General features: G+C 53.8%; 1 protein-coding gene across 1 annotated transcript in view; it reads left to right on the top strand.

Annotated features, from left to right (window-relative positions):
• pou2f2b (POU class 2 homeobox 2b) overlaps positions 1 to 25401 on the top strand; it is a 1400389-nt gene that overhangs the window by 481174 nt on the left and 893814 nt on the right. The window contains exon 2 of the mRNA XM_072470112.1: positions 23650 to 23715. Within this exon, the coding sequence (XP_072326213.1) occupies positions 23650 to 23715 (66 nt within the window). The remainder of the gene's footprint in view (positions 1 to 23649; positions 23716 to 25401) is intronic.

The following is a 25401-nucleotide window of genomic DNA, read 5'->3' as shown; positions in this document are numbered from 1 at the left end:
TGTCTGCCTTAATGGGGCTGAAGGCCTGGCGGGCATCCGTCGACAGTGGGAAGGTTGTGGACTGGATCAGGTAATTGGGGACCCACTGTGCATAATAGCTGAAGAACCCGAGGCAGCGCTTCAGGGCCTTGGGGCAGTGAGGGAGGGGGAACTCCATGAGGGGCGCATGCGCTCAGGGTCGGGGCCTATGACGAGAATGGCTAGACGGTCGGTGCTAAACACGCATTTATCCTTATTGTAGGTCAGATTAAGGATTTTCGCGGTCTGGTGGAATTTGCGGAGGTTGGTGTAGTGATCCTGCTGGTCATGGCCGCAGATGGTGACGTTATCCAGATACGGGAACGTTGCGCATAAGCCGTACTGGTCAACCATTCGGTCCATCTCTCGCTGGAAGACCGAGACCCCATTAGTGACACCAAAGGGAACTCTTAAAAATTGATAGAGCCACCCATCTGCTTCGAAGGCAGTGTACTTGCGGTCACTACTGCGGAGGGGTAGCTGGTGGTAGGCGGACCCAAGGACCACCGTGGAGAAAACCTTGTATTGTGCGATCCTGTTTACCAGGGAGAGCTATACGGGGGAGAGGGTACGCATCCAGCTGCGTAAACCAGTTGATGGTCTGTCTGTAGTCGATGACCATCCTATGCTTCTCCCCGGTCTTCACCACCTCTACCTGAGCTCTCCAGGGACTGTTGCTCGCTTCGATGACCCCTTCCCCCAACAGCTTATGGACCTGATGAAGGTCCGGTCCTGGGCACTGTACCGTCTGCTCCTGGTGGCGACGGGTTTGCACTCCGGGGTGAGGTTTGCAAACAGGGAAAGCGGGTCGACCTTAAGGGTCGCGATGCCGCAGACAGTAAGGGGAGGTATAGAGCCGCCGGATTTAAAAGTCAGGCTTTGAAAATGGCATTGGAAGTCCAGCATTGGGTAGCCGCGCAGGACGTACAGGCGGAAATTGTCGAATTTCCTACCTTGGACAGTGAGGTTTGCTTGGCAGAACCCCTGTATCTCCACCGAGTGTGACCCGGAGGCCAGGGAGATCCTTTGATTTACAGGGTGGGTTACAAGTGAACAGCGCCTTACCGTGTCGAGGTGAATAAAGCTTTCCGTGCTCCCAGAGTCAATCAGGCATGACGTCTCGTGGCCGTTGATGAGGACCGTCGTTGTAGCCGTTGAGAGTGTCCGAGGTCGACTTTGGTCCAGTGTTACCGAGGCCAGATGAAGCAGTTGCGAGTTCTGATCGGGCAGCGTGTAGTCGACCGGGCTGATGCGCCTGGGGCCCCATCCAAGATGCCGTCACCCATGGGTCGCACATGGTGTCCAAGGATGAAGATGGCGTCGGCAATGGACAAAATGGCGGCACCCACCCATCCAGCTTGGGGTCCGGGCGGCAAGATGGCCGCGCCCATGGGTCGCACGTGGCGTTAGGATAGCGGTGAGCGCTGGCCGGACGGGGCCTCAATGGAGGGTTGCCGCCGCGGCCCATAGCTGCTGCATACCGTGGCCACGGTGCGTGCCTGGCAGACCCCCACATAGTGGCCCTTCTTGCCGCACCCTTTGCAGGTGGCGGTGCGGGCCGGGCAGCGCGGGCGGGGATGATTCGCCTGCCCGCAGAAGAAACAGCGGGGTCCGGCGGCGTTAGCGGGCCGTCTCGCCGTGCAGGCGTCCGGGGTCAGGGGGGATGGTCTGAGGGGCTGCCTCTGCACGGTGCCACGCAGCCCATGGGGCCGCGGCGCGATTGGGTGCAAAGGACAGCACGTTTTTATAGGCAACGTCCATGGACCCTGTCAGGGCCCGTGCCTCTGTAAGTCCCAGACTGTCCCTTTCTAGGAGCCTTCGGCAGATATCGGGGGAGGTCATACCTGCCACGAAAGCAACCCTGATCAAAAGTTCCGTGTGCTCGCTCCGCGAAACTTGCGGGCAGCCACATTTTCGGCCCAGCACCAGTAGCGCCCGGTAGAAATCTTCCAACATTTCCTCGGGGCTTTGCCGCCTCGTCGCAAGCAGGTGACGAGCGTAGACCTGGTTTACCAGGCGGATGTAATGTCCTTCCAGCAGTTCGATAGCGGCGGCATAGTTCTCCGCCTCCTTGATGAGGGGGTAGATCCCGGGGCTGACCCGGGAGCGCAGGAGATGCATCTTCTGTCCTTCTGTGGGGGTGCCTACGACCGTATCGTGGTAGCCAGTGTTTAAAAATAGCAGCAGAGTTATCCGCGTGGGGGCTGAGCTGGAGGCACTCCGGTTTGATGTGGAGATCCATCCTTCCAACTGAAGTTGGAGCAGATTAAATTGATGCGCAATCAATTACACTCAAGACGAAGTGATTCCATAACTGAAGGCTTTAATCTGCTAGAACTCTTCCCCAGCAGCTTTGATACATATCGCGAAGGCTGCTGGGACGGCACCAGTTCTTATACTCCGCCTCTAAGGGCGGAGCTATGTACAACAGCCAATGTAGACTCCTGGGTCTAACCAATGGTCATCCACCTCTTAGGTACCGCAATACCTGGTACTACCACAAGGGGCAGGCTGGAAGTGCTGATTGGGCATCCCTCCTGCTTCTGAGTCCGACACTCTGTTGTCCCCCTACATTGATCCGCTGCCCCCTTGAAGTCATCGTCAACGCTCCACTCGTCTTCCTCCTCATTTTTTGCACACGTCCTGTTTGCTGACTTTCAGCGCTTCAGATACAAGGGCACCCAGATCCCTCCACACCACCCAGCCCTGCAATCTATCTGTTTCATAATATCCAGCTTTTCTGTCAAAGTGGACACCCCACCTGTCCACCCGCTCACTCCGATCCACATTCTTTCATGTCCTCGACACCACCAATGCCTGTTTCAAGTGGACAGTCCCCGTTGCTTCGGCACACGCAGGGTGCCAGGTTGGCCGTCTTCCGTTTGCTTGCTGGGAGATGGGTTCCCCTTGTTCAGCGTGGAAAACAAGTGGTGGCGGCCGTTTTGATCTTGGTGGCTGAGAAAGGAGGAAGGAAATGAAACTGTGCCAAAGTCTGGGTTTCCTGTGCTTGTCAGTGATTTTTCAGCATCAACAAGCTCCAGGTCATCAGAAAATAACCCCCCACCCCCCCACCACCACCACCACACACATCCCTCCAACTCTCCCCCCACCCCCTGGCCATCACCACTCCAATATAAAGCACTCGCACCTCTGTATCGGAATCCTGCATGTCCCTTCTCTCTCCTTTTAATACCGTTTCCAATAAACCCGTCACACTCCCTTTCCATCTCCTGTTCGATCCCCCCCTCACCATCATGGTGATGGGGAAATGAGATTCAGAGGCACTTTCACTCCCTCTTCCTTCCCCTCTGCCACCTTATCCCTGTAGGTATCGGTGAGGAGAGACAGACCTGGATAGAAATCAGGGGCGTCATTCTCCGACCTCCCGCCGGGTTGGAGAATCTCCGGGGGCTGCCGTGAATCCCGCCCCCGCCGGTTGCCGAAGTCTCCGGCACCGGATATTCGGTGGGGGCGGGAATCGGGCCGCGCCGGTTGGCGGGCCCCCCCGCTCGATTCTCCGGCCCGGATGGGCCGAAGTCCCGCCGATAAATTGCCTGTCCCGCCGGCGTGGATTAAACCACCTTTTGAACGGCGGGACAAGGCTGCGTGGGCGGGGCGATCTGGCCCTGGGGGGTGCCCCCACGGGGACTGTCATATGAGGAGAGATTGACTGGGTTGGGATTGTTCTCGCTGGAGTTCAAATGAATGAGCGGGGATCTCATAGAGACTTATAAAATTCTAACAGGACTAGACGGGGTAGAGGCAGGGAAGATGTTACTGTGGTATTATCAGGTATTACAGTACCCAAGAGGCCGAAGACCATTGGTTAAACCTAGGAGTTTACCATTGGCTGTTGGTATGTAGCTCCGCCTTGACAGGCGGGGTATAAGAACCGGTGCCGTCCCAGCAGCCCTCACTTTCTGTACCGAAGGTGCTGGGGAACAGTTCTAGTTGATTAAAGCACGGTAGCATTGTGGATAGCACAATTGCTTCACAGCTCCAGGGTCCCAGGTTTGATTCCGGCTTGGGTCACTGTCTGTGCGGAGTCGGCACGTCCTCCCCTTGTGTGCGTGGGTTTCCTTCGGGTGCTCCGGTTTCCTCCCACAGTCCTAAGATGTGCAGGTTAGGTGGATTGGCCATGATAAATTGCCCTTAGTGTCCAAAATTGCCCTTAGTGTTGGGTGGGGTTACTGGGTTGTGGGGATAGGGTGGAGGTGTTGACCTTGGGTAGGGTGCTCTTCCCAAGAGCCGGTGCAGACTCGATGGGCCGAATGGCCTCCTTCGATGACAATCTATGAGTTATGTTACAACCTCGTCTTTGAGTGTAATTGATTGTGCATCAATTTAATAGACTACACTTAAGCTGAAAGGATGGATCTCCGAATCAAGCCGGAGTGTCTCCACCTCAGCCCCCACGCGGAGAACTCGGCGACGATTTGTAAGCACTGGCTGGCGTGCTTTAAAGGCTACCTCGAGACGGTCGGAGGCACCCCCTCAGGAGAACAGAAACTGCATCTCCTGCACTCGAGAGTAAGCCCTGGGATCTTCACCCTCATCGAGGAGGTGGAGGACTTTGATGCTGCGATCGAACTGTTAAAAGGACATTATATTTGCCCTGTAAACCAGGAAACGCACGTCACCTGCTTGCAACTAGACGGCAAAGCCCCGGGGAATCGTTGGAGGACTTCTACCGTGCGCTACTGGTGCTGGGCAGAAACTGTGGCTGCCCGCAAGTTTCGGGGAGCGAGCACACAGAACTTTTAATCAGAGATGCTTTCGTAGCAGGTATAAGCTCCTCAGAGATCCGCCAAAGACTCTTAGAAAAAGACACCCTGAGACTGAGAGAGGCACGGGCCCTGGCAGGGTCCATGGATGTTGCCTCCAGAAACGCGCAGTCCTATGCGCCCGACCGCGCGGCGGCCCCCTGGGCTACATGGCATCCCGCAGCGGCAGCCCCGCTGACCTTCTCCGTGTCCCCGCAGGCCTGCGCTGTAAGACGGCCTGCTAACTCCGTCGGGCCCCGCTGTTTCTTCTGCGGGCAGGCGAAGCATATCCGCACGCGCTGCCCGGCCTGCACCTCCACCGCTGCGGCAACCTTCCCTTCGGGCCCCAGGCGGCCAGCACTCACCGCCACCCCCCCTATCCTAGGGCCACGTCTGACCCACGGGCGCGGCCATCTTGCCCCTCGGACACCACGCTGGACGGATGGGTGCCGCCATTTTGTCCATCCCCGCCACCATTTTGTCCATCCCTGACCTCCATGTGCGATCCATGGGAGACGCCATCTTGGATGGGGCCCCAGGCCCCCAGCACGGCCGACTACACGCTGCCCGATCACAACCCGCAACTGCTCCATCTGGCCTCAGTGACGCTGGACCAAAATCGACCTCAGACACTCGCAACAGCAACGACGACGGTCTTTATCAATGGCCACGAGACGTCTTGCCTGATCGACTCTGGGAGCACAGAGAGCTTTATACACCCCGACACGGTAAGGCGCTGTTCACTTGTTACCCACCCTGTAAACCAAAGAATCTCCCTGGCCTCCGGGTCACACTCGGTGGAGATAAAGGGGTTCTGCCTCGCAAACCTCACTGTCCAAGGCAGGAAATTCAACAAGTTCCGCCTTTATGTCCTGCCGCACCTCTGCGCGGCTACACTCCTGGGGTTGGACTTCCAATGTATCTCGCAAAGCCTGACCTTCAAATTCGGTGGTCCTATACCTCCCCTTATTGCCTGCAGCCTCCCGACTCTTCAGGTCGACCCGCCTTCCCTGTTTGCGAACCTCACCCCGGATTGCAAACCCGTTGCCACCAGGAGCAGACGGTACAGTGCCCAGGACCGGACCTTCATCGGGTCAGAGGTCCAAAGGCTACTGAGGGAAGGGGTCATTGAAGCGAGCAACAGTCCCTGGAGAGCTCAAGTAGTGGTGGTAAAGACCGGGGAGAAACATGGGATGGTCATTGACTACAGTCAGACTATCAACAGGTTTACGCAGCTGGATGCGTACCCTCTCCCCCGCATATCCGACCTGGTGAACAGGATCGCGCAATACAAGGCCTTCTCCACGGTGGATCTCCAGTCCGCTTACCATCAGCTACCCCTCCGCAGTAGTGACCGCAAGTACGCGGCCTTCAAAGCAGATAGGCGGCTCTACCAATTTTTAAGGGTTCCCTTTGGTGTCACTAATGGGGTCTCGGTCTTCCAACGCGAGATGGACCGAATGGTTGACCGGTACGGATTACGCGCAACGTTCCCGTATCTCAATAACTCACCATCTGCGGCCATGACCAGCAGGACCACGACACCAACCTCCGGAAATTTCTCCAGACCGCAAAAATCCTTAACTTAACATATAATAAGGATAAATGCGAATTTAGCACCGACCGCCTAGCCATCCTCGGCTACGCGGTGCGAAACGGAGTTATAGGCCCCGACCCTGAGCGCATGCGCCCCCTTATGGAACTCCCCCTCCCTCACTGCCCCAAGGCCCTGAAGCGCTGCCTCAGGTTTTTCAGTTATTACGCACAGTGGGTTCCTAACTACTCAGACAAAGCCCGACCCCTAATCCAGTCCACAACCTTCCCCGTCGACGGAGGCCCGCCAGGCCTTCTGCCGCATCAAAGCAGACATTGCAAAGGCCACGATGCGCGCCATCGACGAGTCACTCCCCTTCCAGGTCGAGAGCGATGCGTCCGACGTAGCTCTGGCCGCCACCCTCAACCAAGCGGGCAGACCGTGGTTTCTTCTCCATGCTTCAGAAATTCGCCATTTCTCGGTCGAAAATTGAGGCACAAGCCATAGTAGAAGCTGTGCGACATTGGAGGCATTACCTGGCCGTCAGGAGATTCACTCTCCTCACTGACCAACGGTCGGTGACGTTCATGTTCGATAATGCACAGCGGGGCAAGATAAAGAACGACAAGATCTTACGGTGGAGGATACAACTCTCCATCTACGAGAGTAGATCTTGTACCGTCCTGGGAAGCTAAACGAGCCTTCCGATGCCCTGTCCCCGCGGCACATGTGCCACCGCACAAGTGGACCGCCTCCGAGCCCTCCATGAGAACCTCTGCCACCCGGGGGTCACTCGTTTTTTCCACTTCATTAAGACCCGCAACCTGCCCTACTCCATCGAGGAGGTCAGGACAGTCACCAGGGACTGCCAAATCTGCGCAGAGTGCAAACTGCACTTCTACCGGCCAGAGAGGGCGCACCTGATAAAGGCTTCCCGTCCCTTTGAACGCCTCAGCATGGACTTCAAAGGCCCCCTCCCCTCCACCGACCGCAACACGTACTTCCTGAACGTGATTGACGAATACTCCCTGTTCCCATTCGCCATCCCCTGCCCCGACATGACCGCCAACACCATCATCAAGGCCCTCCAGGGTATCTTTACACTGTTCGGGTTCCCCGCGTACAGACACAGTGATAGGGGGTCTTCCTTTATGAGCAACGAACTGCGTCAATTCTTGCTCAACAGGGGCATTGCCTCAAGCAGGACGACCAGTTACAACCCCCGGGGAAACGGGCAGGTAGAGAGGGAGAACGGAACAGTCTGGAAGACCATTCTACTGGACCTACGGTCCAGGAATATCCCAGTCTCTCGCTGGCAAGAAGTCTTCCCGGAGGCCCTCCATGCCATCCGGTCTCTGCTCGTACAACTACCAATCAGACACCTCATGAACGTCTCCTTGTCTTCCCTAGGAAATACTCCTCTGGGACCTCGCTCCCAACCTGGCTAGCAATACCCGGACCCATCCTGCTTTGGAAGCACGTGCGGGTGCACAAGTCGGACCCGTTGGTCGAGAGGATCCACCTGCTGCACGCTAACCCCCAGTACGCCTACGTGGTTCCTGGACGGACGGCAGGATACGGTCTCTCTTCGGGACCTGGTACCCGCCGGAACCCCACGCGCACCCGAACCATTACCCCCCCGCCCCCCACAGCACCTCACTGGAGGGTCAGTCCTCCCGCCACTCCTGCCTAGGCCCTCCCACCCACCGGCGCCCCCTACAGGCGCCCACCCCTCAGGCCAACCGTTTGCCCCACCAGCGCAGTCTAGGGGTGACGTAGGTGCCATGGAGTCCGAAGCCATGCTCCCGGAGTCGCAGACGCCCGGACCTCCACCAGAATCACCACCGAGGCTCAGATGACCCAGGAGGACGACCAGGCCACCCGACCGACTGATTGTTTCACTGTAACTGCAACTGTAAATGAACACTGACTGTATTTATCTTCCACGCTTGTAAGTATTCTCGACAACTCTGTCAGGAGGTATCACGGTACCTCCGTATCTGATCATACCATGTTAAGTGCAATTGTAACCACTGGCCACCACCCCCGCGGGACTCTTTTTTAACACGGGGTGAATGTGGTATTATCAGGTATTACAGTACCCAAGAGGCCGAAGACCATTGGTTAAACCTAGGAGTTTACCATTGGCTGTTGGACAGGCGGGGTATAAGAACCGGTGCATCCCAGCAGCCCTCACTTTCTGTACCAAAGCTGCTGGGGAACAGTTCTAGTCGATTAAAGCCTTCAGTTATGTTACAACCTCGTCTTTGAGTGTAATTGATCGTGCATCAGTTACCAATGATGGGTGTGTCCAGAACCAGGGGTCACAGTCTGAGGATTCAGGGTAAACCATTTCAGACAGAGATAAGGAGACATTTCTTCACATAAAGAGTGATAAGCTTGTGGAATTCATTACCACAGGAAGTAGTTGATGCTAAAACATTGAATATATTCAAGAGGCGGCCAGATATCGCACTTAGGGTGAATGAGATCATAGGCTATGGGGAGAAAGCAGGATTAGGCTATTGAGTTGGATGATCAGCCATGATCGTGATGAATGGCTGAGCAGGCTCGAGGGGCCAAAAGGCCTCCTCCTGCTCCGATCTTCTATGTATCTAGGACAAAATTTGAATGCGGATTACAGAGTCAACGGCAGGGTTCTGAGGAATGTGGAGGAACAGAGAGATCTTGGGGTTCATGTCCACAAATCTCTGAAGGTTGCCACTCAAGTGGATAGAGCCGTAAAGAAGGCCTGTAGTGTGTTAACGTTTATTAACAGGGGGCTTGAGTTTAAGAGCCGCGGGGTTATGCTGCAACTGTACAGGACCCTGGTGAGACCACATTTGGAGTATTGTGTGCAGTTCTGGTCATCTCATTATAGGAAGGATGTGGAAGCATTGGAAAGGGTGCAAAGGAGATTTAACAGGATGCTGCCTGTTTTGGAGGGTAGGTCTTATGAGGGAAGGTTGAGGGAGCGAGGGCTTTTCTCATTGGAGCGAAGGAGGATGAGAGGCGACTTAGAGATTTATAAGATGATGAGGGGGATAGTTAGAGTGGATGTTCAGAAACGATTTCCTCGGGTGGATGTAGCTGTTACAAGGGGGCATAACTATAAGGTTCGGGGTGGGAGATATAGGAGGGATGTCCGAGGGAGATTCTTTACTCAGAGAGTGGTTAGGGTGTGGAATGGACTGCTGCTGTGATAGTAGAGTCGGACACTTTAGGAACTTTCAAGCGGTTATTGGATAGGCACATGGAGCACACCAGAATGACAGGGAGTGGGATAGCTTGATCTTGGTTTCGGACAAAGCTCGGCACAACATCGAGAGCCGAAGGGCCTGTTCTGTGCTGTACTGTTCTATGTATCGAAGTATATAACAGGGAGTGTCAGATCCTCTGCGCTCCCAGTGTAGACAGCGAGCTGAATGCACCTGGTTGTTCTGCTGTTGGTTTGTAAATAAAAGCAATTCTGGTGAAGGGACTTCTGCCTCTGTGGACTTATCACAGTGGGTTTGCGAACGACACAAAGGTTGGTGGAATAACGGATTGCGATGAGGACTGTCAGAGGATGCAACGGGATATAGATCAGTTGGAGACTTGGGCGGCGAGATGGCAGATTGGGTTTAATCCAGACAAATGTTGGGTAATGCATTTTGGAAGGTCTAATGCAGGTAGGAAATACACAGGAAATGGCAAAACCCTTAAGAGGGATCTGGGTGTACAGGTCCACAGGTCACTGAAAGGGGCAACACAGGTGGAGAAGGTAGTCAAGAAGGCATACGGCATGCTTGCCTTCATTGGTCAGGGCATTGAGTATAAGAATTGGCAAGTCATGTTGCAGCTGTATCGAACCTTAGTTAGGCCACACTTGGAGTATAGTGTTCAATTCTGGTCGCCACACTACCAGAAGGATGTGGAGGCTTTAGAGAGGGTGCAGAAGAGATTTACCAGAATGTTGCCTGGTATGGAGGGCATTAGCTATGAGGAGCGGTTGGATAAACTCTGTTTGTTCTCACTGGAACAAGGGAGATTGAGGGGCAACCTGATAGAAGTCTCCAAAATTATGAGGGACATGGACAGAATGGATAATCAGAAGCTTTTCCCAGGGTGGAAGAGTCCATTACTAGAAGACGTAGGTTTAAGGTGCGAGGGCAAAGGTTAGAGGAGATGTGCGAGGAAAGTTTTTTTACACAGAGGGTAGTGGGTACCTGGAACCCGCTGCCAGAGGAGGTGGTGGAAGCAGGGACGATAGTGACGTTTAGGGGGCGTCTTGACAAATACATGGATAGGATGGGAATAGAGGGATACGGGCCCCAGAAGTGTAGAAGGTTTTAAGTTAGACAGGCAGCATGGAGGTTCGAAAGACCTGTTCCCGTAATGTACCTTTCTTTGTTCTTTGTTCTAACATGAGGTGGGATTATGCAGCCAACTGCAGAAGAGACCATGAGGATGGAGCCCTTCGCCCATCTGTGGAGTTCCGGTATCACACTGAGATCATTAAAAAAATAATTTAGAGTACCCAATAATGTTTTTCCAATTAGGAGGCAATTTAGCGTGGCCAATCCACCTAGCCTGCACATCCTTGGGTTGTGGGGGTGAGACCCATGCACTCACAGGGAGAATGTGTAAACTCCACACAGACATGTGCTGGGGCTGGGATCGAACCCGGGTCCTCAGTGCCGTGAGGCAACACTGCGCTACCGTAAGCCTAGCCCTATCCTGTTCCGTGCGCCGGGCTCCAGTCCCCTACACTGGGAGTGAACTCGATCACTGTAGGCCGAGAACGGAGCCTGGGCCCTTCCTGCTCTATGCACAGGGTTCCAGTCCCCTACACCGGGAGTGAACTCGATCACTGTAGACCAAAGTCGGAGCCGGGGCCTTTCCCGCTCTGTGCATGGGGCTCCAGTCCCTACACTGGGAGCCAACTCTATCACTCTAGGCTGAGGACGGAGCCAGGGCCTTTCCTGCTCTGTGAAGCTGCTCGCTGCATTTGCAATGTGCGGAGGTATTGGAGCCGCCAGGCCACACTATTTTCTGTAAAAATTTTAACTATATTTTGTGCTGCTGTCTTCAGGAGCTTGAACAAGAGGGGGACACCGAGAGCAAGTGACATATTCTCACCAGTTATGTAGGTTTTTTAAACAGAAACTACCAAGAAGAAATAGATGAAAGGTTGTTTTTTAAAAAAATATTTTTAATTTAAAACACATTTGTAACATTTCCAGGGAGAAAACAGGCCCTATGCACAGGCCCTTAACATAGTGAAAACAAACAGTGGGAACGAATACACATGTTAATAAAGCACTTCCCCCTGTCAGCTCTGTTTGCCATGCCCCACGTGTTCAACTAAACTAACGTGGCTCTAACCCTCCCTCGGGTGCCGCTGCTGTCGGTTTACTGCGCTGTTCCCTGAGAGTCCGCAAGCGACTTTCTCCCTCGGGGACCCCTAGACCCCCCCCCCCCCCCCCCCCCCCCCCCCCCCCCGCCCACTTAAGTCACCTCTGCTCTCCTTCCCAGCTGCCCTCCCCAACCTCCCCTACCCCCCCCCCCCTCCCCCACCCACCCCTGCCCCCGAGGCCTGACCTGCCAGGCCAGCCCTGCGCTTGGCACTAGCCCACCCCTCCTCCTACTCTCCCTGGGGCCCCCTGACCTATGCTAGCTACGCTGACCCCTGCCCTTGGCGCCTGTCTGTCTCCCACCCGAGCGCTCGGGCCCTCCCCCCACACACCAAGGACCCGTTAACCTGATTGTATCTCACCGTGCCCTGTCAAGTCCCTTAACCAGCCCCTAGCCCATCCCCCTCTCCGAGGCCCCGATCTCCCGCCAAAAGGTACCAAGCGCAGGGCCCCCTTTGCACGGCCCCTCTCTCTACCCCCGCCCCCTCTTGATGCTATCCCCCAAGAACACCATACACAATGCGCCCTCCAGCCCCCGCTCTCTGTCCCGGCTGAAAACAATCTTGGATAGAACATTACAGTACAGGATAATTTAACAAACCGCCGCCACACAAAAGCTCTGAGAGCCCAGAGTCCTTTAGTTCAAGTCCAGCTTCTTCTTTTAATAAAAGTTCACACCTAGTCAGAGCAAATTAGGTTAACAGACCGCTGCCATTGTACAGCACTGAGAAAACTAAGTGCCCGTTAGTTCAAGTCCAGTTTTTCTTCAATAAAAGTCTAATCCTGTTCTGGTGTCTCAAAGTAGTAGTGGAGTTCCTCAAACGTAACCCAAAGCTTCGCAGGATACAGCATTCCAAACCTCACCTTTTTGTAGAGGGCTGCCTTCACCTTGATGAATCCTGCACGCCTCTTGGCCAGCTCCGTTCCCAAGTCCTGGTAAATGCGCACCTCACAATTCTCCCATCTGCTGCTCCTCTCCGCCTTGGCCCATCGCAGCACACGTTCCCTGTCAGCAAGCTGGTGAAAGCGGACCACCAAGGCCCTCGATCGGTCGCCCGTCCTGGGCTTCCCATCCAACTCCAGGGGTCGGGGGAAGGCCTCGAGCATACCTTTCACGTATGCCCCCACATCCGACCCCTCGCAGCCCTCGGGGAGGCCAACGATCCGCAAATTCTGCCTCCTGGCTCTGTTCCCCAGCTCTTCAAGCTGCTCCTGCATCCTTCTCTGGCGGGCGTTCAGCTCTTCCACCTCGTGCTCCAGCTCCGCCTGGCTGGAGAGCTTTACCTCAACCTCCCTGAGCGCCTTCTCCTGGACCGCCTGCGCCTCGACCATTTGGTCCATTACCACCCTCATCGGGTCCAACGTGTCCCTCTTCAATTCGGCGAAGCAGTTCTTAAAAAACTCTATCTGCTGCTCCCTTGGCCAGTGAGCCTCCGCTCCCTGGTCCCTGCCGTCCGCCATGTTTCGCCGCCTGGCCTGGGGTCCCTGCAGCTCCCGCTTCGAGCCCTGCCACTCCACTCGACCACTTCTGGTCCAGCTGCTCATACCCTGGGGGGGGGGAAACCTCGTCCCTATCGTCTCCTCAACCTAACCAGGTCGCCAGGTCCCGCAAAAGTCAATTTAAAAGGTCCGTTTGCCCATCGCGGGTGGGAGTGATCCGACCTGCGACCTGCTTCCTCGAGGGCGCCACCGGAAGTTGAAATAGATGAAAGTTTAACAGGAAATGGGGATGTGACAATGATCAGTGAGACCTGGATGTGTCAGAGTGACAGACTAAACAGTTCCTAACACACCGAAAAGGGTGAGTTATCCATTAGGCTAAGTCATTTGGTTAATCTATTCGATTCTGTTAGGTTAAAATGGGAGCTTTAATGGATCTGAACTCAGAACATCACGGGCCGGTTTCTCCGTCCTGCCACACCAGATTTCAGGGGCGAGATTCTCCGACCCCCCGCCGGGTCGGAGAATCGCCAGGGGCGGGCGTGAATCCCGCCGGTTGCCGAATTCTCCGGCACCGGATATTCGGCGGGGGCGGGAATCACGCCGCGCCAGTTGCCGAATTCTCCGGCACCGGATATTCGGCGGGGGCAGGATTCGCGCCGCGCCGGTTGGCGCCCGCCCCCCGCGATTCTCCGGCCCGGATGGGCCGAAGTCCCACAGCTAGAATGCCTGTCCCGCCGGCGTAGATTAAACCACCTACCTTACAGGTGGGACAAGGCGGCGCGGGCGGGCTCCGGGGTCCTGGGGGGAGCGCGGGGCGATCTGGCCCCGGGGGGTGCCCCCACGGTGGCCTGGCCCTCGATCGGGGCCCACCGATCCGCAGGCGGGCCTGTGCCGTGGGGGTACTCTTTCCCTTCCGCCTTCACCACGGTCTCCACCATGGCGGAGGCGGAAGAGACTCCCTCCACTGCGCATGCGCGGGAATGCCGTCAGCGGCCGCTAACGCTCCCGCGCATGCGCCGCCCGGAGATGTCATTTCCGCGCCAACTTGCAGGGCACCAAAGGCCTTTTCCGCCAGCTGGCGGGGCGAAAATCAGTCCGGCGCCTGCCTAGCCCCTTAAGGTTGGGGCTCGGCCCCCAAAGATGCGGAGCATTCCGCACCTTTGGGGCGGCGCGATGCCCAACTGATTTGCGCCGTTTTGGGCGCCAGTCGGCGGGCATCGTGCCGATACCGGAGAATTTCGCCCCTGGTTCAGCACGCCGTCGGGATTCTCCGTTTCGCTGATTGGTCAATGGGCTTTCCTATTGTAGGGCAGCCCTACACCGTCGAGGAACCTACGGGCTGCCCGCAAAACGGAGAATCCCGACGGCGGAGAATCCAGCCTCACGTTCTTGATATGCAGAAATAATCTGTCAATTCTCCCACTTTGTCTTCCCGATTCTCAATATCTCCCCTATTCTCGGTTCCCTCTTTGATCCTCAAACTCTCTTGCTCTCTGTCTCAATCATTCACTCTCTCTTGGTCTCTGTCTCTATCTGTCTCAGTTTCTCTTTCTCTCAATTTTCTCTGTCTCTCTCACTCTCTGCCTCTCTTTCTCTCACTTATTCTCTGTCTCTCACTTTCAGTCTGTCTCTCACTGTGTCTCATTCTTTGTCTTTCCCTCTCTGGGCTGGATTCTTCTGCCCCGCCCGCTGCAAAATCGCCACGGGTGGGACGTGGACCAATAAAGGTCCATTGACAAGGGCAGCACGGTGGCGCTGTGGGTTAGCCCTGCTGCCTCACGGCGCCGAGGTCCCAGGTTCGATCCCGGCCCTGGGTCACTGTCCGTGTGGCGTTTACACATTCTCCCCGTGTTTGCGTGGGTTTCGCCCCACAACCTAAAGATGTGCAGGGTATGTGAATTGGCTACGCTAAATTGCCCCTTAATTGAGAAAAATGAATTGGGTACTCTAAATTTATATTTAAAAAAAGTAAAGGTCCATTGACAGCGGGTAGGAGATTCCGGTCAGCGAATGGGCCCGGTAGAGAATCCTGCCCTCTGACTCTCACTCTCTGTCTCTCACTCTCTGTCTCTCACTCTCTGTCTCTCACTCTCTGTCTCTCACTCTCTGTCTCTCACTCCCTGGGAGGGATTCTCCGCTCGCTGATGCCGAAATCGGGTTCGGCGATTGGCCGGAGAATCCCCGTTTGTGCCGAAATCGGGGGCAGCGATGCTTTTGCGATGCTCCACACCCTCAAAAAACAGCATACTCGCACACCGTTGGGATGGTCTCAGGACGTCACCTGAGGCCCTCCCCCGATGCTCCGCCCCCGATGGGCCGAGTGCCCGATGGCATGGAACACTTATTCTTTATTTTTGTGGACCCTGCGTGGCGGCTGCGGACAGAGTCCACCACTGCCACAGTCGGAGGGGTGGGTGTCGTACTTCGCCGACAGTTGTGCCGCTGGCCGGGGGGCTTCTGCCAGGGCCGGGGGGTGTAGTGGGGGGTAGCCAGGAAGTGGGCTGTGGGATTAGGGTGGACAGGTACGCAGTCCAGCACAACTGCCGGCATCCTTTTGGGCGCGATTGGTGGGTGTGGGGTGGTGTATAGTGTACGCGCGGCTGCAGCTTGTCAGTCCTGCGCGTGTCCATTATGGACCCGGTGATTCCCAACCGTTTTTCGTGTGTCCTGCGGGCATTCCACGTGACGCGCTAGCCCCTCACCGGTAGCGGAATCGGTGCGTGTGTGGTGCCGATTGTTCTGATGTGGACCCCACGGATCCTCCGTTGGCATCAGCACTTAACCTCAGAAACCAGTCACTCTCTTTTCCTCTGTCTGTCTCTCTCCCTCTGTCTCTCTCCCTCTGTCTCTCTCCCTCTCTGTCTCTCTCCCTCTCTCTGTCTCTCTCCCTCTCTCTGTCTCTCTCCCTCTCTCTGTCTCTCTCCCTCTCTCTGTCTCTCTCTCTCTCTCTGTCTCTCTCTCTCTCTTTGTCTCTCTCTCTCTCTCTGTCTCTCTCTCTCTCTGTCTCTCCCTCTGTCTCTCTCCCTCTGTCTCTCTCTTGCTCACTCTGTGTTTTTTACCTTGTCTCTATCTCTTTCTGATTTACTCTCTTGATCATCTCTCCTTCACTCTCTTTCCCTCTCCTTGTCTGTCTCTTTCCGCCTCTCTGTGTCTCTCTATCGTTCTCTTTCTTGATCGTCTCTCACTCTCTGTCTGTCTCTCTCTCTCTCTCTCTGTCTGTCTGTCCGTCTCACTCTCTCTCTCTCTCTCTCTCACACACTCTCTGTCTGTCTGTCTCACTCTCCCTGTCTCTCTCTCACTCTGTCTGAACATAGAACATAGAACATAGAAAATACAGCACAGAACAGGCCTTCGACCCACGATGTTGTGCCGAACCTTTGTCCTAGATCAATCATAGATAATCATTGAATTTACAGTGCAGAAGGAGGCCATTCGGCCCTTTGAGTCTGCACCGGCTCCTGGAAAGAGTACCCTACCCAAACTCAACACCTCCACCCAACACCAAGGGCAATTTTGGACATTAAGGGCAATTTATCATTGGCCAATTCACCTAACCTGCACATCTTTGGACTGTGGGAGGAAACCGGAGCACCTGGAGGAAACCCACGCAGACACGGGGAGGACGTGCAGACTCCGCACAGACAGTGACCCAAGCCGGAATCGAACCTGGGACCCTGGAGCTGTGAAGCATTGTGCTATCCACAATGCTACCGTGCTGCCCTTAAGAACAAATAAATCTACACTATATAATTTTACCATAATCCATGTACCTATCCAATAGCTGCTTGAAGGTCCCTAATGTTTCCGACTCAACTACTTCCACAGTCAGTGCATTCCATGCCCCCACTACTCTCTGGGTAAAGAACCTACCTCTGATATCCCTCCTATATCTTCCACCTTTCACCTTAAATTTCTGTCCCCTTGTAATGGTGTGTTCCACCCGGGGAAAAAGTCTCTGACTGTCTACTCGATCTATTCCCCTGATCATCTTATAAACCTCTATCAAGTCGCCCCTCGTCCTTCTCCGTTCTAATGAGAAAAGGCCTAGCACTCTCAACCTTTCCTCGTAAGACCTACTCTCCATTCCAGGCAACATCCTGGTAAATCTCCTTTGCACCTTTTCCAAAGCTTCCACATCCTTCCTAAAATGAGGCGACCAGAACTGTACACAGTACTCCAAATGTGGCCTTACCAAAGTTTTGTACAGCTGCATGATCACCTCACGGCTCTTAAATTCAATCCCTCTGTTAATGAACGCGAGCACACCATAGGCCTTCTTCACAGCTCTATCCACTTGAGTGGCAACTTTCAAAGATGTATGAACATAGACCCCAAGATCTCTCTGCTCCTCCACATTGCCAAGAACTCTACCGTTAACCCTGTATTCCGCATTCATATTTGTCCTTCCAAAATGGACAACCTCACACTTTTCAGGGTTAAACTCCATCTGCCACTTCTCAGCCCAGCTCTGCATCCTATCTATGTCTCTTTGCAGCCGACAACAGCCCTCCTCACTATCCACAACTCCACAAATCTTCTTATCCTCTGCAAATTTACTGACCCACCCTTCAACTCCCTCATCCAAGTCATTAATGAAAATCACAAACAGCAGAGGACCCAGAACTGATCCCTGCGGTACGCCACTGGTAACTGGGATCCAGGCTGAATATTTACCATCCACCACCACTCTGACTTCTATCGGTTAGCCAGTTCGTTATCCAACTGGCCAAATTTCCCACTATCCCATGCCTCCTTACTTTCTGCATAAGCCTACCATGGGGAACCTTATCAAATGCCTTACTAAAATCCATGTACACTACATCCACTGCTTTACCTTCATCCACATGCTTGGTCACCTCCTCAAAGAATTCAATAAGACTTGTAAGGCAAGACCTACCCCTCACAAATCCGTGCTGACTATCCCTAATCAAGCAGTGTCTTTCCAGATGCTCAGAAATCCTATCCTTCAGTACCCTTTCCATTACTTAGCCTACCATCGAAGTAAGACTAACTGGCCTGTAATTCCCAGGGTTATCCCTAGTCCCTTTTTTGAACAGGGGCACGACATTCGCCACTCTCCAATCCCCTGGTACCACCCTTGTTGACAGTGAGGACGAAAAGATCATTGCCAACGGCTCTGCAATTTCATCTCTTGCTTCCCATAGAATCCTTGGATATATCCCGTCAGGCCCGGGGGACTTGTCTATCCTCAAGTTTTTCAAAATGCCCAACACATCTTCCTTCGTAACAAGTATTTCCTCGAGCTTACCAATCTGTTTCACACTGTCCTCTCCAACAATATCGCCCCTCTCATTTGTAAATACAGAAGAAAAGTACTCGTTCAAGACCTCTCCTATCTCTTCAGACTCAATACACAATCTCCCGCTACTGTCCTTGATCGGACCTACCCTCGCTCTAGTCATTCTCATATTTCTCACATATGTGTAAAAGGCCTTGGGGTTTTCCTTGATCCTACCCACCAAAGATTGTTCATGCCCTCTCTTAGCTCTCCTAATCCCTTTCTTCAGTTCCCTCCTGGCTATCTTGTATCCCTCCAATGCCCTGTCTGAACCTTGTTTCCTCAGCCTTACATAAGTCTCCTTTTTCCTCTTAACAAGACATTCAACCTCTCTTGTCAACCATGGTTCCCTCACTCGACCATCTTTCCCCTGCCTGACAGGGACATACATATCAAGGACACGTAGCACCTGTTCCTTGAACAAGTTCCACATTTCACTTGTGTCCTTCCCTGACAGCCTATGTTCCCAACTTATGCACTTCAATTCTTGTCTGACAATATTGTATTTACCCTTCCCCCAATTGTAAACCTTGCCCTGTTGCACGTACCTATCCCTCTCCATTACTAAAGTGAAAGTCACAGAATTGTGGTCACTATCTCCAAAATGCTCCCCCACTAACAAATCTATCACTTGCCCTGGTTCATTACCCAGTACTAAATCCAATATTGCCCCTCCTCTGGTCGGACAATCTACATACTGTGTTAGAAAAGCTTCCTGGACACACTGCACAAACACAACCCCATCCAAACTATTTGATCTAAAGAGTTTCCACTCAATATTTGGGAAGTTAAAGTCGCCCATGACTACTACCATATGACTTCTGCACCTTTCCAAAATCTGTTTCCCAATCTGTTCCTCCACATCTCTGCTACTATTGGGGGGCCTATAGAAAACTCCTAACAAGGTGACTCCTCCTCCTTTCCTATTTCTGACTTCAACCCATACTACCTCAATAGGGTGATACTCCTCGAACTGCCTTTCTGCAGCTGTTATACTATCTCTAATTAATAATGCCCCCCCCCCACCTCTTTTACCACCCTCCCTAATCTTATTGAAGCATCTATAACCAGGGACCTCCAACAACCATTTCTGCCCCTCTTCTATCCAAGTTTCCGTGATGGCCACCACATCGTAGTCCCAAGTACCGATCCATGCCTTAAGTTCACCCACCTTATTCCTGATGCTTCTTGCGTTGAAGTATACACACTTCAGCCCATCTCCGTGCCTGCAAGTACTCTCCTTTGTCAGTGTTCCCTTCCCCACTGCCTCATTACACGCTTTGGCGTCCTGAATATCAGCTACCTTAGTTGCTGGACTACAAATCCGGTTCCCATTCCCCTGCCAAATTAGTTTAAACCCTCCCGAAGTGTACTAGAAAACCTCCCTCCCAGGATATTGGTGCCCCTCTGGTTCATATGCAACCCGTCCTGCTTGTACAGGTCCCACCTTCCCCAGAATGCGCTCCAATTATCCAAATACCTGAAGCCCTCCCTCCTACACCATTCCTGCAGCCACGTGTTCAACTGCACTCTCTCCCTATTCCTAGCCTCGCTATCACGTGGCACCGGCAACAAACCAGAGATGACAACTCTGTCTGTCCTGGCTTTTAACTTCCAGCCTAACTCCCTAAACTTGTTTATTACCTCCACACCCCTTTTCCTACCTACGTCGTTGGTACCAATGTGCACCACGACTTCTGGCTGCTCCCCCTCCCCCTTAAGGATCCTGAAGACACGATCCGAGACATCCCTGACCCTGGCACCCGGGAGGCAACATAACTTCTGGGAGTCTCGCTCCCGACCACAGAATCTCCTATCTATTCCCCTAACCATTGAATCTCCTACAACTATTGCTTTTCTATTCTCCCCCCTTCCCTTCTGAGCCCCAGAGCCAGACTCGGTGCCAGAGACCTGGTCGCTAGGGCCTTCCCCCGGTAGGTCATCCCCCCCCAACAGCATCCAAAACGGTATACTTGTTTTGAAGGGGAACGGCCACGAGGGATCCCTGCACTGTCTGCCTGTTTGTTTTTTTCACCCTGACTGTAACCCAGCTATTCTTGTCCTGTACCTTGGGTGTGGTTACCTCCTTGTAACTCTTCTCAATCACCCCCTCTGCCTCCCGGATGATCCGAAGTTCATCCAGCTTCAGCTCCAGTTCCCTAACACGGTCTTTGAGGAGCTGAAGTTGGGTGCACTTCCCGCAGGTATAGTCAGCGGGGACACCGGTGGTATCCCTCACCACCCACATCCTACAGGAGGAGCATGCAACTGGCCTAGCCTCCATCCCTTCTTACCTGACAGAATATAGCTGTTCTTGGACTAACTAGATCTCCGCCCTCCGACTCTGCTCCCAGTCAGCTACACTTTCTGTAAACTCCTGGCTCTCTTCGCACTCTTTGCGGAAATGTCGGAAACAAAATGAAAGGAGCACCTTACTCCCTCCTCACCTAACTCCCTCAGTCACCAAACTCTTACTATAGCACTCAAAAAGCACCAAATTCAGTACTCAGTGGAAACAAAGTCTGCACTGTAGGGGATCACTTTTATACTGTGAATCTCGCCTCTGAAAAACTGGCCTAATCCAATTAACTAATTAACAAGCTCCAGCTGCAAGTGCCTACAAGTAGAAGCCTGTTTAAAGCTTATTGAAAATTCACCTTCTTCTAAACCAAACAGCAACTTTTAAGTTAATTAACTAAATAAAAGAAAGACTAAACTTTAGATAAAAATGAAGCCTTATACTCCCTCGGTCACCAAACTCTTACTATAGCACTCAAAAAGCACCAAATTCAGCACTCCAAGATAGTGTTAGGGCTAGGTCCACAGGTTAGAGGGTAATGAACGAACCACAGTAACCAGTTTACAGATGTGGTTATTGTTAGTAATAAAACTGAGTTGTACCATCCGCAACAGTGTTGGTTCGTCTATGTAGCAGAGCACCCAACACGACAACTCTATCATTCTCTTTCTTGATCGCCTCTCTGTCTTTCACTCTCTCACTCTCTGTCACTCTCTCTCACTCTCTGTCACCCTCCCTGTCTCTCTGTCTGTCTCTCTCTCTCTCTCTCACCCTCTTTCACTTTCTTTCACTCCCTCCCTCTCCTTATCTGTCTCTTTCTGCGTCTCTGTCTGTCTCTCTCACTCTATCATTCTTTTTCTTGATCGCCTCTCTCTCACTCTCACTGTCTGTCTCTCACTCTTGTCATGATATTCAGATAAACATCATGGTGCAAACATACATACACACTGATGGACAGATCAACGGACCAATCAATACACACACAACATCACAGCCAATCACAGGCAAGAGCATACACACTATAAAACGGGGAACACGACACTTCCCGCGCATTCCAGCAGGAGACATCTCAGGGCACAGAGCTCACAGCAAGCCACTCAGACATTCACCATGTGCTGAGTGGTTCTCCAAGATAGTGTTAGGGCTAGGTCCACAGGTTAGAGGGTAATGAACGAACCACAGTCACCAGTTTACAGATGTTGTTATTGTTAGTAATAAAACTGAGTTGTACCATCCGCAACAGTGTTGGTTCGTCTATGTAGCAGAGCACCCAACACGACAACTCTATCATTCTCTTTCTTGATCGCCTCTCTGTCTTTCACTCTCTCACTCTCTGTCACTCTCTCTCACTCTCTGTCACCCTCCCTGTCTCTCTCTCTGTCTCTGCCTCTCTCTCTGCCTCTCCCTCCCTCTGCCTCTCTCTTTCTCTCCCTCTCTCTCTCTCTCTTTCTCTCTCGCTCTTTCTCTCTCGCTCTTTCTCTCTCTTTCTCCCTCTCACTCTGCGCCTTACCGTATCGGGGTGGATGAAGCTCTCTGTGCTCCCGGAGTCAAGAATGCATGATGTCTTGTGCCCATCGACCTTTACCGTCGTCGACGCGGTTGCGAGGTTGTGCGGCCGGGACTGGTTGGTCGTGATGGAGATGAGCTGTAGCTGGTGTTGGAAGGCCCCTGGCTGGTGCCGGCAGGCGATGAGTGGCCCGATGAGGTGCCCGACTGGCAGGGGTCCTGAGGCAGGAAAGATGGCGACGCCCCCAGAGGGCACGTGGCAGGCGGCGTTAAAGATGGCGACGCCCACGGGCCGCACGAGACCTGATGGGGGAAGATGGAGGCGCGCACAGGCCGCACGTGTCCTGAGGCAAGCAAGATGGCGGCGCCCATGGGCCGCACGTGGTCTGAGGCGAGGAAGATTCGCACGTGGCTGGTGCAGGAACATTGGGGCTGGTTACAGCGGCGATCCAGCGGGCCTGGCACACAGCAGCGAAATGTCCTTCTTTCCTGCAGGCCTTGCAGATTGCACTCCGCGCCGGTCAGCGCTGCCGGGGGTGCTTTGTCTGTCCGCAGAAGTAGCACTTGGGTCCCCCGGGGTTGGCTGGCTGCCGCGCGGCACAGGCTTGGGGTTGGCTGGGGGTGGTCGCTGGTGGGGTCCACGATGGGGTGTCCGCTGGTGGGGTCCACGATGTCCAGGAGGGTGGCACCGTGCGGTCGCGGGCGTACGCTTGTACATTACGGGAGGCGACTGTTAGTGAGATTGCGAGTTTCTTGGTCGCCGCGAGGTCGAGCGTCGCCCCTTCTAAGAGGCGCTGGCGGATGTATACCGACCCTATGTCCGTAACGAAAGCGTCCCTAATTAGGATGTTCAACGGCCGAAACGGCCTGGCAATCGCAATCCCTCGCCAGGGCGTGCAGGGCACGCCAGAAATCTTCCACAGACTCACCGGGGAGTTGATGCCGCGTGGACAGGAGGTGCCTGGCGTAGTGCTTGTTGGTCTGTAGTACAGGAGCCTCCCTGTATTACATATCGTATGTGATTATATACAACAGTGGTGACTATCATACTCTCTCTGCCTCTCTCTTTCTGCCTCTCTCCCTCTCTCTCTGCCTCTGTCTCTCTCTGCCTCTCACTCTCTCTCTCACTCTGCCTCTCTCTCTCTCACTCGCTCTCTCTCTGCCTCTCGCTCTCTCTGCCTCTCTCTCTCACTCTCTCTCTCCCTCTGTCTCTCTCACTCTCTCCCTCTCTGCCTCTCTCACTCTCTCTCTCTGCTTCTCTCTCTCACTCTCTCTCTGCTTCTCTCTCTCTCTCTGCCTCTCTCTCACTCTGTCTGTCTCTCTGGTGCCTCTGTCTCTGGCTCTAGTTTATTCAAAATGGTTCTTCAGCATTAATTTTTTTTCTTTTGCAGAAATAAGAATGAACAAAGGGACAGAATGTGAGAATCCCGGTTTGGATTCGCAGCTGGAGCTGACAGGTATTGTGGAAGCGCCACTCTGTCCCACTCTCATCAATCTCCAGGCGCCTGTCAGTGATCCCAGATACTTGTCTCCACATGTCCCACTCTCTCTCCCGCCTCCCATCCTCTGTATTTCAGTTTTTCCCAGCAGTGTTGTGCCTCCTAAGTGAGTGACCACTCACCTTGCAAGGTCACTGCTTAGGCACATGTTTGACATGGCAAGCGTTCGGAGCCATTGAAGAGCAGACGACAGTGTGCCGTGTTATTTGAGGGTGTTTGAGATAGTCTGCCATGGTGGCAGCGCTGAGGCGGGTACCTTAGATGATGAAATGGAGAAGGGGAGACACTCCCATTCTGGAGTCTAAATCCTGTGGCGCGGTCGGGAGGCAGGGGGTGGGGGGCCGGAGGTGGGTCTCACTTGCCCATCTTGTCCTGGTCAGTTCATGAAATATGTATCGACGAGGGGCTCACCGATTCTCACAGTGCAGGTGGGCAGTAAGTCACCATCTCTGCTGTGACCTCATGAGGTTGAAGATTTGGGTGCCATATTTTAAGGTCATCCAGACAAGCTTCACTCTCACTTTCACCCTTCGTTTGGCCACTGCTGCCCCCTTCTCCGCTAATCCTCCCTCCCTCCTTTCCGACATCGATCATGTTCCACGCCAACTTGCGTTTCTGCCACCCGGTCTCAGGCACAAGCTGGCATTTACAGACTGTCCAGCCGCTTCGAAAGAGGATAACGTCTCCCTCGCCAGGTGCCCGCCTCTTCGGAGCAGTTGTAAAGCGATTGTTCTAACTTATGACTGGTGGGTGGCTGGGGAGGGGAGTTTTTGGATGGGGAGTTAAATTCTGGTGGTGACCTTTTAATGCGTGATATGCTAAAGTCGGGGGGGGGGGGGGGGGGGGGGGGGGGGGGCGGGGGGGGGGGGGGGAGCGGTGGAACCCACCTCCAATCTGTCTCAAAATTCCCAGGAACCAAATTCCTGAAGTTTGCCCGAGGGGAAACAGTTTTTTGACCGCATGCCAAATGAAGTTGCCCTGCTCTCTCCCCCCAGCCCACTCTGGCCGCTACCTCCGCAATCCATCGCCCTCTTCATCTCACCTTGGCAGCAGACCCTTCCCTTCCTCTCCCCGCTCATCTGCTTCAATACATCCTCTCCTAAATGTAACATTGCCATCCCTGCTTCAGCCGGCAATTTGTTCGTGAAGTTTGGGATTTATTTGTTTCCCTGCGTCTGGGTCACAAGGTTCGGGTTCGAGATCCCCTGCCCCCCACTTGATGGCCAGGGGAAGCTGCATCCGTAACATGGTCAAGAGGTCGAGAATCCACTTGGAACTCTTTCTAACAGGCGCCAGTGGCGGAGGGAAAGACGGGAGATGGGGAAAATCTGTGGTGCAACAAACCTCGTTCCGACTGTGTTTCTGAGGTCGATAACTCAGGGAGGTGAGAGAGAATCTCCCTTCTGATATCAACACTGTACTCCTAAAAACAACTCCCCATCCCCTCCATACTGACACTTCCGAGCTCCTCATCCCCTGGATTCTGACCCTTCCGAACTGCCCCATCCCCTGGATTCTGACCCTTCCGAACTCCCCCATCCCCTCCATACTGGCACTTCCGATCTCCCCCATCCCCTGGATTCTGACCCTTCCGAACTCTCCCATCCCCTCCATACTGACACTTCCGATCTCCCCCATCACCTG

This window comes from Scyliorhinus torazame, chromosome 12 (genome assembly GCF_047496885.1).
Source record: "Scyliorhinus torazame isolate Kashiwa2021f chromosome 12, sScyTor2.1, whole genome shotgun sequence".
Taxonomy (NCBI): domain Eukaryota; kingdom Metazoa; phylum Chordata; class Chondrichthyes; order Carcharhiniformes; family Scyliorhinidae; genus Scyliorhinus; species Scyliorhinus torazame.
This window is presented reverse-complemented; position numbering and strand designations above follow the sequence as displayed.